At 41.1% G+C, this 13534-nt stretch overlaps 1 protein-coding gene across 2 annotated transcripts in view; it reads right to left on the minus strand.

Moving 5' to 3' along the window:
* Positions 1 to 9427: 9427 nt before the first annotated feature.
* RFESD (Rieske Fe-S domain containing) overlaps positions 9428 to 13534 on the minus strand; it is a 4411-nt gene continuing 304 nt past the window's right edge. Inside the window, exons 1-4 of one of the 2 annotated variants that reach the window (XM_015615572.2) lie at positions 13432 to 13534; positions 12655 to 12832; positions 12533 to 12567; positions 9428 to 12345 (exon numbers count right to left, since the gene is read on the minus strand). In XM_015615572.2, coding sequence (XP_015471058.1) covers positions 12007 to 12345; positions 12533 to 12567; positions 12655 to 12829 — 549 coding nt within the window. In that variant the 5' untranslated portion in view covers positions 12830 to 12832; positions 13432 to 13534 and the 3' untranslated portion in view covers positions 9428 to 12006. The remainder of the gene's footprint in view (positions 12346 to 12532; positions 12568 to 12654; positions 12833 to 13431) is intronic. The other variant, XM_015615571.3, reaches the window with a different exon arrangement.

A 13534-nucleotide genomic window follows, 5' to 3' on the forward strand; every position in this document is an offset into this window, starting at 1 on the left:
TTGTCCTGAGATAAACAAATGTTTCCCAGGGTTTAAAACTGAGGCTTGGCTTATCAGGGGTGAAATCTGGCTGACCCTGTGTCTTAGTGTCTTGGTTTGAAAAGACAGGTGTCTGCTAAGGAAGGCAGAAACCTCCCTTGAAATGGAAAAAAAAAATGTAAACCACTGTCATGGGGTGACTTTACCTTTAAGATAGTTTTGAGAGCTAAGGAAGTTGAAGCTGCTGGTCGCTGATGGGAGTCTTTTCTCCTGACCAATTATCTGTCATTTCTAAGAATTGACAGCAGTTTTGACCATTGAAAAGTGAGATCAACTTGTGAACACCGCCTTAAGATGTAAAGCCAGAGTTCTCTTGTTCTCTTTGGGTGTCCGGCTTCTGACAAGGTAATAAGGCTCTGTCTCAGCCTCTTTCCTCCCCCACCTCTAGGCTGGGCAAGGCCGCAGAGGGCGGGGCGCCGCCGCCTCGCCCGCCAGCCACACGTTCGGTTCCCCGCCCCAGGGGTGGGGGGGGGGGGGGGGGGGGGGGGGGGGGGCAGAAACGGAGCCGCTGGCCTGGTTTAGTTTGCAGTTTCTGCTGCTGGACTGAAACCTGACACCATGAACATCTGCAGCTTTTCCAAGACTTTAATTCTTTTACTACCTGGATAAAACGTATAGATTACTCCTTTTTCCCAGAGAGAGAGAGACAAAGAGACAATCAACATGAAGAAGACAGTGAAGATAAGAGTTAGGTTTTAGATGGGGAAGAGAGAATAAGGAGATGCTTTATAAGCTGAAATATTTTTCTGTTAAAGCTATGGAGATGGACAATAATGTTCTGAAAAAAAACTCCTTTAATTCATGACAGAGTATATTGGGAGGAATGGAGTGTTCAAAGTGTGGATTTTGAGCGAAAAGTAGAGTAATTGTGATACAGTGAGGTGCTGGAACAGAGTGGAGCGAAGATTTGAGGCCTTGAGGGCAATGAGAAAACTATTTTTCAGCAAAGCTCACAGAGACAGATGAAGAGGACTTTTGCCATTATTCAAAACTTTGAGTTTTGAATAACTCATCCTTAAAAAATTATATCCCTAGACTCATTGACCCATACACACCTCAGAGTGATGTGAAATGGGAGGAGTTAACTGATGGCAGATTTCTGGGCAGCTGGCATCAGAGAAATAGAAAACTATAACAGAAATAGTTTTCTCGTGAGAAACTCCATAGATTAGGAGAAGACTTCTGTTTCTCTACAAAGACTGATGAAACGACTATAGCAGGAATTGGGACTGTTTTAAACACCAAAGTTCCAAAGTTTTTTGTCTCTATGTTGTCATGGGAACAAGGGAATGGTGGGTAGTAGGGGATAAAAAGGGTTTTCTGGAAGTTTATTCTGGTGTTCTTATTCTTGTAGTTTTGTTACTAAACTTTCTTTATTCCTTTTAAGTTTTTAGCCTGTTTTGCTTTTGCTCTAATCCATATCTCACAGCAAGAAATAAGTAAGTTTTCTAGTGATTTTTTAGTTACTGCTTTAAAACCATGACAACCACCCACACCTCAGAATCATTATAATCTTGAAATCAAAGTGCTCTCAGGCAAAGATACAGGAATAGGAATAACAGTTCTTTACTAGGAAAATTAAAATAAAAATGCAGTAGTACTAAAAAAAAAAACCAACAAACCAACAACAACAATGAAAAAGTAACAGTCAGAATACAACTGACAGCCTGTTGGGCAGGGTGCTGGTAGCAGTCCATTTAAATGATGGGTGCAGTCCTCCTGGAGTGACAGATGTGGTTCTATTGAAGCAATGATCCTGTAGAAAGGTGTAGTTCCTCTGAAAGTCCAATGGTGTAGATGGTCTTACAGTGGAGAAAGGCTGCATTCAGTGTTCCAAGTCTCCAATGATATACAGGTCGGAATGCTTGGCTCTTCCTCCTGGGTGGACCATCTCACAATAGGATGATGTAATTTTATCAGTCATGCTACTTAATGGCCCATTAACAGAAGATATCCCCCAGTTATGAGGGAAGAGTCACGGAAGAGATAAAGAATAGTGCCCCACCTGGTTTTAACAGATGGTAATTGAAAACATACTTTTGGTTACATATTGCATTGCAACACAAAACAGGCAGTCAGGCGGACTCCCACACCTCTGCTTAGCACAAGAAAATTGGTAAGGAAAATTAGTGTGAACACCTGCAACTCCAGACTTATTGTTAGCTTCAGGTATTCTTTTCATGAGACTCAGTGCTGAGTCTCATGAAAAACACCATGAGCATTGAAAGGTGACACAGCCTCCAGGGAAGTGCTGCTGATCCTGAGCATCCATAGCTTTTCAAACTCTGATGATGGCATGCTGATCTCCTGGGTGCTAACCCAGGACCATGCCAGGAATACACAAGACCTTATAATGAATATAATGGAAGGCATCACTTCACTGCTCTTCTGTGCTTTCCTGGACAAAGCTACACGAGTATTCAGTTTTTCCTGGAGCAATCTGTGCCAAATAAACTTTTTTTTTTTTTTTTGGGGGGGGGGGGGGGGGATGTTCAGCACACACTATAATAATAAAATAATAATTAAAAAAAGTTTTCCCTTGAATGTGATTCTTAGATGTTAATTAAAATCAAGGAAGGACATATGTGTGAAACCTCTCATTAAACAACCCACATATATACATTAAAAAAAATCAGAAAACCTTCAGGTGCAACAGACTTTCTACGGTAGGAGCAAAAACTTCACCATTTTTTCCACTGTAGTGACTGTCTTAATAAAGAAGGATCACCTTTACTGGTAATCTCTGCATTATCTGTATCCTTAGTCAACCACAGCTGCAGCAAAAAAATAATTGTAATTTGAGCAGTTAAATGAATTGCAACTTTTTTTTTGTTTGTTTTAACAAGATGTGCTGGTTTTGCATTGATTGATATTTTGTAAGGAGTAAAGAAACCACCCATGGAAATTATTTGCCTGAGAGAAGCTGCTAAGAGCCCTCTGTGCCTGGAAAAAAAAACAATAGCTGGCTCAGTCTGAGAACTGACATCACTTAAACCACTTAGAAGCTGGATCCGCCTCTGTGAATTCCACATTTTAAAAACAGGCAAGCCCGGTAAAATTCTCTCTTACTTCCAGCCTCAAAAGGTAACTGAGCTCCCTGGTGGAGCCAGCCCTGCTCCACTGGGGCCTGTGCAACCTGGAGGGGCCCACCTGGACCCCAGCGGTGGCCAGGTGGGAAATGGGAGGCAGGGCCCCAGCTGAAGCTAAGTCAATTCACAGCTGCTAACATCTTGCTGACACCAAGGCCTGTCCCTGCCACCATCCCATGCTCACTGGGCCCCAGGAGTAGCTCCAGGCCAGGTGAGGCCCCCTCCACTGGGGCCTCACCCAGTGGCTGCCAGGCAGAGGAGGGGCCCCACGCAGCCTGCAATCCATTGGCTACTGCCTGGCAGGAACCACCATGACCATCTGCAGGCCTGGGAGAGATATTAATCCTTTCAGTGCACACATGAGACCTGCAGACTACAATTCTCCCCTCAGGTGAGAGACAAAGATAGAATGACATATAGAAGACAACATGAAGACACTGAAGTCAGTAAAGGAGTCAAGTCCCAGATGGAAGGTGAATGAGGAGATGCCCTCGTATTGGGACTGAAAGTTCTTTTGCTAAGGCTGTGGAGATAGACTATGATACACTAAAATATTCCCTTTCATTCATGAGAAAGTATGTGATACACTAAAATATTCCCTTTCATTCATGAGAAAGTATGGAGGGATGGAGAAAGTATGGAGAGATCAAACTGTAGATATGAATAGAGGCATCCATTTATGAAGTAAGGTGAATGTTGAAGGGGCTGTGATCCCATGAGAAACTTGAACAGAAAGAAGATATGAGTGTGATGAAGACCCTTTGCCCCCAGGGAGGGAAGAAGAAGGCCTCTGTTTCCAGAGGTAAAGATGATTGCAAAGATAGATGAAGATAACCTTTGGTTTAGAACAGCTCATCCTTAAAATAATACCCCATAAGTTGACATGGCCCATTGATTCAGCTGTGGAAAGGCTGTGAAAATGGGAGGAGCTTCAAGACTGCAGATCTTTTCATGGGCAGCTATTTGTGGAAACAAAAAGCCACGAGAGAACTCTTTCTTGTGAAGTCTCCATGGCATGGCAAAAGAAAAATAAATAAATCCACTCCCTACAAGAACTGATGAAAGACTATTTCAGAGTTGGTAGCTGATTTAAAATCCCAGATTTTATCTCCATGTTGTCAGTTGGGAAAGAAAAGAAGTCAGGCAGGGGGAGGAAAAGTATTCTGATGTTTTTCATTCTTATTATTTTTATTTAGTTTTGTTAATAAAGTTTTCTTCATATCTTTTAAGTTTTGAGCCCTTTTGCCCTCCTTCTAATCCATATCTCATGAAGAAATGGATGAGAAATGAGTAAGTGCACTGGTGATTTTAGCCAGCACTAAACCCACTACATTATTTGGTGCATTGGCCAGGAAACTTAAATTGTCTACTACACAAGATAACACATATTTTATTTTCAGGTAGAATAATTATTTCTGGAATCATCTTTCCTTCATAAGCCTGGGATTTCTAACTACTTCAAACTATTTGCAACAATACATGACATTTCTCTGATGTCTCTAAGGAGAACAGTTCCACTCTTCAAGCATCACAACTAGCTTGTCAGGGAACTCTCTTCATCTCATAGAGGAAGAGTCACAAATGAGTTAATTAGGGCATCTGCTTTTTTGATTTTCCAGTGAAATTTGGATTTGATGGATTTTCCGTCTGATTTTCCAGTGTTTTTATCCACAGGCAAAATTGCCACTTTCACTTTTAGTCTACTACAATAGTTTATAGATGGCAGACCCTGAAAACTATGCTCAATTCTTCATTCAGCTAAAAAACCTGATGTGTGGAATAAAAGGAACCCTATAACTCGCAGAGTAGTTATAAGAGCAGGTATGAATGTATTCAGCACTGAGGTGCATGGGGGATATCTCCTCCAAAAAGCATGCACACTTTTTGATTGGGTTTCCCCTTTTTATCCTTTACAGACCAGGTTTACATGATGCGCCTAATACATATTAATTTTCTAACCCCGCCTGTTTTCATTTCATATTACAATTAGCCCCGTGCCCCTCTCAGTCCTTTGGTCACCTTTTTTGGAACTTTAAATCCGTTTCTGTTTTTTCCCACTTAGGGTTTGAGGAATCTCCTTTATCCTGTGGTGCCTTTGTCTTTGCATCTTGCTTGTGTATTCCAGCTCCTTGTCTCATCTTGCAGTCTGGCTCTTTTCCCTGTTCTTGTGGATTAGGGTGTCAGGGTCTGGTTTTGTCAGACACCCCTTTTAGTTAAGCATTTTTCTTTGTTTCAAACCCACTTAATGAAATCCATGGGTTTGCATGAATAAATGCCACATCACAAATAGTTTACAGAATAGAGTTCAAAGAACTGACACAATTTATCACACCCCATTGAGCCTCTCTGACGCCTCTTGCCTCTCTCAGCATGGTGCCTGCTCACCTGCTAGTGGAGCTGGCTGAATTTACTGGCCCAGCAGAAAACCATGGACCCCAGAAACCTCAGATGCAGCTGGTGGGGAAGACCCCAGTGGTCAGGTCTGCTGTGGCAGCAACTCTTGCACGGCCCTGGCAGTGAAAGGTAGCCTCCCCTCCCCCACACAGAAGCTAAAGTACCTCTCCACTGATAACTATTTCCATTCCCCATCTCCTACTTCCCCCAATAACCTTGGAAAGCAGCTGCCAAGTCAGTGGGGCAGAGTGATGGGAATCAGTGAATGCTGACTCTCACAGTCCAGTTTGTACCACCAGCAAGGGTGGTACATGGACTACTTCTGATCATCTCAGAAAACAGAGATGCAAAATTCAGAACTGATTTCATTCCAATATTATGTATAAAATTAGGAACTGCACAAAGCTATTGAAAAGGGTTTCAGTGGTACTGTTTCTAAAATTGTTTTCCTACAGAATGAACATTTTTCTCTCCCTGTGTTCTGCCATCCTGCAAATTGTTCTCCCCCAAGTAATATGCTCCATAGTGAATTTCTCAGTCCCAACTTGGTAACACATTTTACGTTGAAGGGCTTCTTAATTCACTGTGTAACACTGAGTGCAGCCAGGGGAATACTACAAAACAAGGCACTACAAATAGAAGGAAAAGGATAGTACCCAGCCTTACATTCAATACTGTCTAATCAAGGTATGTTTGGGCAAGGCTCATGCTGCACTTCAAACTGCTGCATAGTTTTCTGCTGTCTTTCTCAGAAAGATGTTTCCATGATAGCATAAACATAACTTATTTATTGTCTTCAGGCTTGTCATAAATGCAATGGCAAAATATGGTTAATATAGAAAGCAATTTATTATAAAACAATTTTGATCAGAAATGACAAGAGAAAAACCACAATAAAGAAATCAGTGCAGCACCGGTTGGACAGGGGTCTGTACCCAAAGGTACCGATCTCCTAAATCCACGAGGAAGGGACTGCAGTCTGGGGTTTTTATTGGGATTTTGTGTCCTGAGGCCAAACTCCGAGCAGTTGCTGTTCAACAAAGAGTCTAGATGGTTGGTTGAATCAATTTCCTGGAACCACCGAGCTGAGTCAATCGCCAACTGGGCAGAGTCCTTTCGCATGTGAAAGGTTCTGAGTGCTTCCTGATTGTATCTCCGGTTGGGCTCTCAGGGTGATGCGTCCAAGTCCGGTGTGGAGCCGATGGATATCTTGGTCTGGCTCTGCCCATTGTTTAGCATGATTGCATCTCTGGTCAGGGTTTGCATGGTAAGTCCGGTGCGGAGCCAGTGGGCATCTCGGCCTGGCTCTGCTCATTGTTCAGCCTGATTGCCTGTGTCCGGCCCTTTCTTTCAGGCTGGCAAGCGTCGCCTAGGGTCATTACCGCCTGAAAGGGTATTTCACTGCTGGGTTTTAGGAAGAAATCTTTAGGCCATACTATATTTTGTTATAAATACAATTATATGCTCATTTTATTCTCTCACGAATTTTTATTCCAAGTTACATTGTCATGGAGTTACTTTACCTTTAAGAAAGTTGAAGTTTCTGAGAACTGCCTAGAGTATTTTCTCCTGACCAATTATCGGTCATTGCTGAGAATTGACAGCAGTTTAGGCCATTGAAAAGTGGGATCAACTTGTGAACCCTACCTTAAAGTGTAAGACCAGAGCTCTCGGAGTTCTCTTTGTTTCCTGGCGGTGAAAGGTAGCAGAGCTCCGGCCTCTTGCTCTCTGCCCGGCCATGTGGCCGGGCGGGGGCCAGGCTGGGCCTGCTGCATCTCCCGGCTGGGAGATGGGGCCTGCGGGGGGCTTGACCCGAGCCCTGTCCGGGCCAGGCCGGTTCCTGGCTTGGCTGCAGGTTTTGCCGTGATAGAATTCACCAGAAACTGCCGAGTGAAGAAGGAGAGGGGCTCTGGGCCTGCAGCAAGCAGAGACGGTGACCACACTCTCCAGAGCAGCCATGAGGAACTTTCCATCACAGACGGCTCCAGTTCCTGCACCAGCCGAGGCCACAGAACTACCTACAACAGCCTGGGCAAGAGTTTAACTCTTTCATTACTCAGATGAGACTTGCGGATTAACTTTTTTATCCAGAGAGAGAAAAGGAGAATGATCAACATGAAAAGAGACTTTATAAACTACCAGTGACAAGAAAGAAAAGAAACTTCAAGAAAGGTAGAGAATTAAGAAGATGCTTTAATTTAGCTGAAATGTCTTTCTGTTAAACTATGGAGATGGACAATGAAGTCCTAGAAAAAAACTCCTTTAATTCATGATAAGTATGTAGGGAGGAATAAAGTATTCAAAGTGTAAACTTGAGTAATTATAGTATAGTGAAGTGCTGGGAGATTTGAAGCCTTGAGAGGCAATGAGAAAACTGTTGTCTAGTGAAGCTCACAGAAGCAGATGAAGAAGACTTTTTTTACCTTTGAATACTCATCCTTAAAAATGCGATCCCTCGAATCATGACCCATACACATCTCAGAGTGATGTGAAAATGGGAGGGGTGGGCTCTGATAACAGCAGCTCTGGGCAGCTGATATCAGGGCAATGGAAAACTATAACAAAAAATAGTTTTCGTGTGAGAAACTCCATAAATTAACAGGAAGAAACTTCTGTTTCTCTACAAAGACAGGTGAAAAGACTGTAGCAAGAATTGGGACTGTTTTAACCACCAAAGTTCCAAAGTTTTTGTCTCTGTTGTCATGTGAACGAGAGAATAGTAAATAAATAAGGGATGAAAAGGTTTTTCTGGAAGTTTATTCTGGTGTTCTTATTCTTGTTGTTTGTCAATAAACTTTCTTTATTCCTTTTAAGTTTTATGCCTGTTTTGCCCTTATTCTAATCCATATCTCACAGCAAGAAATAAGTAATTTTCTTAGTTATTGGTTTTAAACCACGACAACATTTATCACAGGCTCCTTGCTTATTACAGAGCCTGAATGCTTGCAAAATCATCCCAAAAATTTTCATTCCAAAGCACACGAGTATTTCTCTGCTCCCTGCCTGGCTGATCTGTGATAAAAAAGAGATGGTATTCATTTGTCAAATCAAACTAAACCTCTCTCCCTGCAAACAAACAAAACACTATTTCAGAATGAATTGGTTGACTGCTGTCATTAACACATCTCTCTAGGAAGTGGTAATCATCCAGCCACTGACTTTCTACTCATTCCTTCCCTCTCTTCATTGTGCCTTAAATGCCATATTAGCATCACTGCCTTGAATTAACCTCTCCTCATCGCCCTCCCTGCGCTTTCCATGTCTTCATGCACTTTTACCAGTATAACAATGAACCTAGAGATGGCTGGAAAGATAAGAGACTCAGGATGTTCAACAATAGGACATTAAATATTTAAATTATTTTCAAATTAGCTGTGTAGTCTAGCACTTTAAAGCTCACAATAGTCCGTGTATTTTTTTTAAAGTAGTGATCTTAACATATTGAAGGCTTTGTTATTTGCTGTCAAAAAAAAAAAAAAAAAAAAGAGGAAAAAAAAAGAGAAAAGAAAAAGAAAATGGGAAATGAGGGAAGGATAAAATAAAATAAAAACCTGTCATCCCACCAACCTTCCCTGCTTTGTTCACAGAGTTCACTAAGTTAATAATTTTCTGTTCCTTCTGTGATCATCAACAGGAAAATTGAGAGGAATAAAATCTAGTGGGAAAACTTTGGATTTTAAATTAATGCTACCTTCCTGGGAAAGAACATTAAAATAAAAAATAAAAAAATAAAAAAAAAAGGCAAAAGAACCATAAAAGGTTGCAGATAGTTACTAAGCCTGAGAAGTACTAAAGAAAAAGGCCTTACCTATGCCTGGACATGCAGGTGCATTTATTCAATATGATTAAGTGTAAGCCCATGAATAAACACATTTCTTCCACTAGTATGAACATGTCAATAAAGCTTTCAAATAAAACTTCTTTCCATCTTTATTCTAAGTATCATACACATAATAGCAAAAAAATAGCAAAAGAAGTCAATAGAAATTTCAATCACATGAGTTAATGCAGGTCTATCTGAAGATCTTGCAAGACTCTCCTTTGATATAATCCATGTCTTTTACTCGACACAGTGTCTGTGATCAAGTTTAATCACAGGTGCAGGTATCTGGATGAGGAGGGAGGGAGGGAAGGGCAGGAATTCTCCATCGCGGTGACACCCTCTTGGGGCATCAGCTGGGGTAGACGGCAGGAAGGTACCTGCTCCACCTTCCTGCCATCTACCTGGTGGCTTCAAAAGGGGAATTTGAGATATTAATTTAAAAGCAAACAAATTGTAGTAAAAAACCCCAACAAATTGCAGACCTGGTCAGTACAAAACAGCAGTTTCTAGCAGATATGATGTGATTGACCTGACAGAAGGCAGACATTTGCATCTCATCATTGGAACTGTCTGTCTGGGTGGTCAGGAAGAGGAAAAAAAGGAGGAGGAAGAGGAGGATGGCAAGAAAAGCATTTCCGTGCTGTAGTTCTTATAAAATGCAAAACTGGGGTAGATCAGCTAAATAGCATTTTTAAGGTGCCACTTTCCCCTGTCAACCATGTCAAGGAGGCATGATTAGAGTAGGTTCTCTCAATTTAGATGCAGTGAAATTAACTGAGTACTTTACTTTTTTTGTTGTGATCAATGGGGCACAAATTTTCCTTTGACTCTTCCCTCTGCCGCACTACTTCTAAGCACATTTGTATGAACAGTGTTGACACAGGCATAGTTACCTCTAACATACATTAAAAAAGCAAGACTTCGTGCTGCAAACACAAGAGAAACTTACAGATGAAGAGCGGGTATTTCAAACAGAACCTGACTATGAATGAACTTTGCAAAAAACTAACAAATCACACAAAAAACCCACAATGAAGAATTGCAGCCATGCAGGATGGTGTATTTAAAAGATGTGTGTAGCATCATGTGCAGGTGGTAAGGTGACACTACCTTCCCAAATGCGTCTCCAGAGAAGACAGCGTCTGGGCAGGCAGCAAACACACACACACACTGACAGACCACAGACAGCACTTGCCGACGAGGAAGCATGAAGGGTCTCTGTGTGGAGTTCCAGTGGGGTTTACTCCAAACGCACACCAAAAAGGTCCAGGAACAAAGACAGAACTGAATAGAGGATACAGGAATATATGGGGGCTTGAGGGGGAGGATCTGAGAGCCAGGGTCCAATGGGAACGGGATAAAGTGGTGCAGAGGTGGGGCCAGGGAGAGGGAGATCCAACGGGATTGCAGGGGCGGAGGACTGCACCAAACTGGGACCAACTGAGGAACAGGGAAGGGAGAAGTTTCTAGGAGAGGGACATACAAGGTAAAAAGGGGATGGATAGCCAACAGGCTAACTGGGTATATAAAAACTGAGGTACAACAAAATGGAGGTGCAAAGCACTATGGGAGAAGCCCTTCCTATTAGCTCTAAAATGGGGGAAAACCTTATACCCTGGAGGCCTCCCTCCACACTATAACAGCTTTTGGCTCTGAAGCCTCCACAGATGCGTAGATGTGGTATTTGGGGAAACGGCTTAGCGGTGGGCTTGGCAGTGCTGATTTAACAGTTGGACTTGTTGGTCTTAGAGGTGTGTTCCAGCCTCAATGATTCTGTCATACTCTGTGTTCACAGGGTGTCCCTGCAGTCCACAGGCTGAACAGCAGAGCCCACCATGTCTTGGAGTGCAGCAGAGCTCAGAGAGAAACTTCCTTGGAAGTTTCTGGGTTTTTGGGGCAGATCTGATATTGTACAGTGAACACACACAGAAAAACACAGGTTTTGCCTCTCCACAGAAAGCACATTTTTTTTCAAATGAATGTATAAAAATATATTTACACTAAATAAAAACAACCAAACAAGGGCCACTAATTCACTTATCACACCAAACAGCTCTCTCTTTAACCAAAAGAATCAGGAAGATCAAGCTTTACATAACAAATCCTTGCCACATTATTCAATAAACTGAACAGAGGAGTTCAGTGAGAAGAAGGAAAAGAAATATCTCTATATATTTAAGGTAGTAATGCACAAATAGGTATAAAAGAGTGCACCAAAACACGCTGAAGTTCTGTGTCTTCCTTTGTGGCACTTAATAAATATGTAGATATCACACAAATACCTCAGAAGTTAAAAATCTCTATGCCATTTTTACCACAGGTATCAGAAGTATAAACTGTTAAGTATATAAAGATAACCTTTACACCTGACTATCTACTTTAAACTATGTAGTAAGTTTTATAAGCCATAGCATCCCCTCTAAAATTTTTAAATGGTTCTAGCAAAATATCAAATATTGTGAGGCACTCTGCTGTAATTAAGTCTTTTTTGAAAGGCAAGTGTAAAAAAATCCTCCGCACAAGATCAGTCACATTTCTGACAATGCAGGACTTCTTATCGTACTCAATACTATTATTTCAATGCTTTAACATTGAATTAACATGGAATTTAATTTGGAGACAATCTTCATGGCACAGCACATTTCTATTTCCCAACAAATATTATTCATTTGTGCATTCCCCAGGATTCTGCTGTCTGGCCATGACTACTCCTGCAGCTTCTGAGTGTCTTTGTTTTCCCATGGCTAATTCACCACCATTTTTGTACTTGTCAGCAAAATAATCAGAGTCGAAACTCACAGAAAAATCTGGAGGACTCACATAAACATTTCCACTGTCTATTATGACTGTATGAATCCTTTGTTTGACTCCTTTTGACTGCCACTTCGGTGTTGGTGATGACTCCAGAGGATTTATTCCTTCATACAATCCTTCTCCTGTTTCCAAGGTAATTTTAAACTTATGCCAAGGACAAACAATACATGCTTGTCCATTGATATCCTAGAATAAGAAGAAAAGATAGCAAGTCATCTTCTAGGACAAAAAGTATGTTTGGTAGTTTGGTTCTATGGCTGTCTACTGTTACATGTATACAACTGGGTTTTTCCATATAATGTTCAGATAAAAGCATTAGGAAAAAAATCACATGACTCTATACCTCTGCATTATTTCAATTTTGCATACATACCTCTATTTCTCCACAGTATAAAGGGCCACCTTCATCTGAAACATGGCAGAACACTGTATTAATTTATACAGCAGATTTTATGCTTAGTTCTAACACTGGGATAACACAGGTAAACATCTTACGGTAGCAGCGAGAGTCCAGAGCATGAAATTTTCCCTCATGGTAGAAAACAACAATTTCTCTGCCATTGATTTTGGCTGTTATTCTTTGGGACTTCTTTATGTCCTCTTCTTTGCCAATGAATATAAGACCATCAGGCTCTGTTTCAGTTCCTGTGCTTGAGCTGTGCAAATCCATGTCCTTAAAACACATGTACAAATAAATGAAAAGGTCACTTACAAAGCAATTCACTTTTGGAATTCATGGGGAGTGGGAGGAAAGGTTTCAGTGAAAGACTATCAACATGGAGAGGTGGAAAAACACAAGAGCGTGGTGATAATGTTCAGTTAATGCACTCACTAACAGAACTAGGAAAGCCAGCTGTTGGAAACCTGATACCTGAGGGTGAGGCAAGATAAACTCTTAATCACAATTTTTTTACTCTGAATCTACGCCACCTTCACCCCTCAAAACCCTTATGCAAACAGATAAAAGGATGGTAAGTGTAAAATACTATACAGTTCAGGTATGCAGCAGGTAGCTTTTTTATGTAAATCCAGTACTCTTTAGATAATATCATGGCTAGAAATATAAAATAATTTAATTTAATAAAAAATTATTTTGCAAAGGAAAGAAAACATTATTTATTGAGAAGCTGTATTCAACCTGACATTTTTAACAAATATGCCTGCCTTTCCTTCCCTCTTACATATTTCAAACCTATAACAGATTCTGCCTCTCACAAGACAGAATATAAGCAGTTTTATGACAAAAACAACTTTCCCACTAAATTTACTTACAGTTAGCTACTGTGTTCCAGTTCTTCACAAATTTCCAATACAACCTTGCTTCATCAGAAAAATAAAGCTAAACCAGGTCTTAATAAACACAGAAAGGGGAACC

The sequence above is a fragment of the Parus major genome, chromosome Z (genome assembly GCF_001522545.3).
Source record: "Parus major isolate Abel chromosome Z, Parus_major1.1, whole genome shotgun sequence".
Classification (NCBI taxonomy): domain Eukaryota; kingdom Metazoa; phylum Chordata; class Aves; order Passeriformes; family Paridae; genus Parus; species Parus major.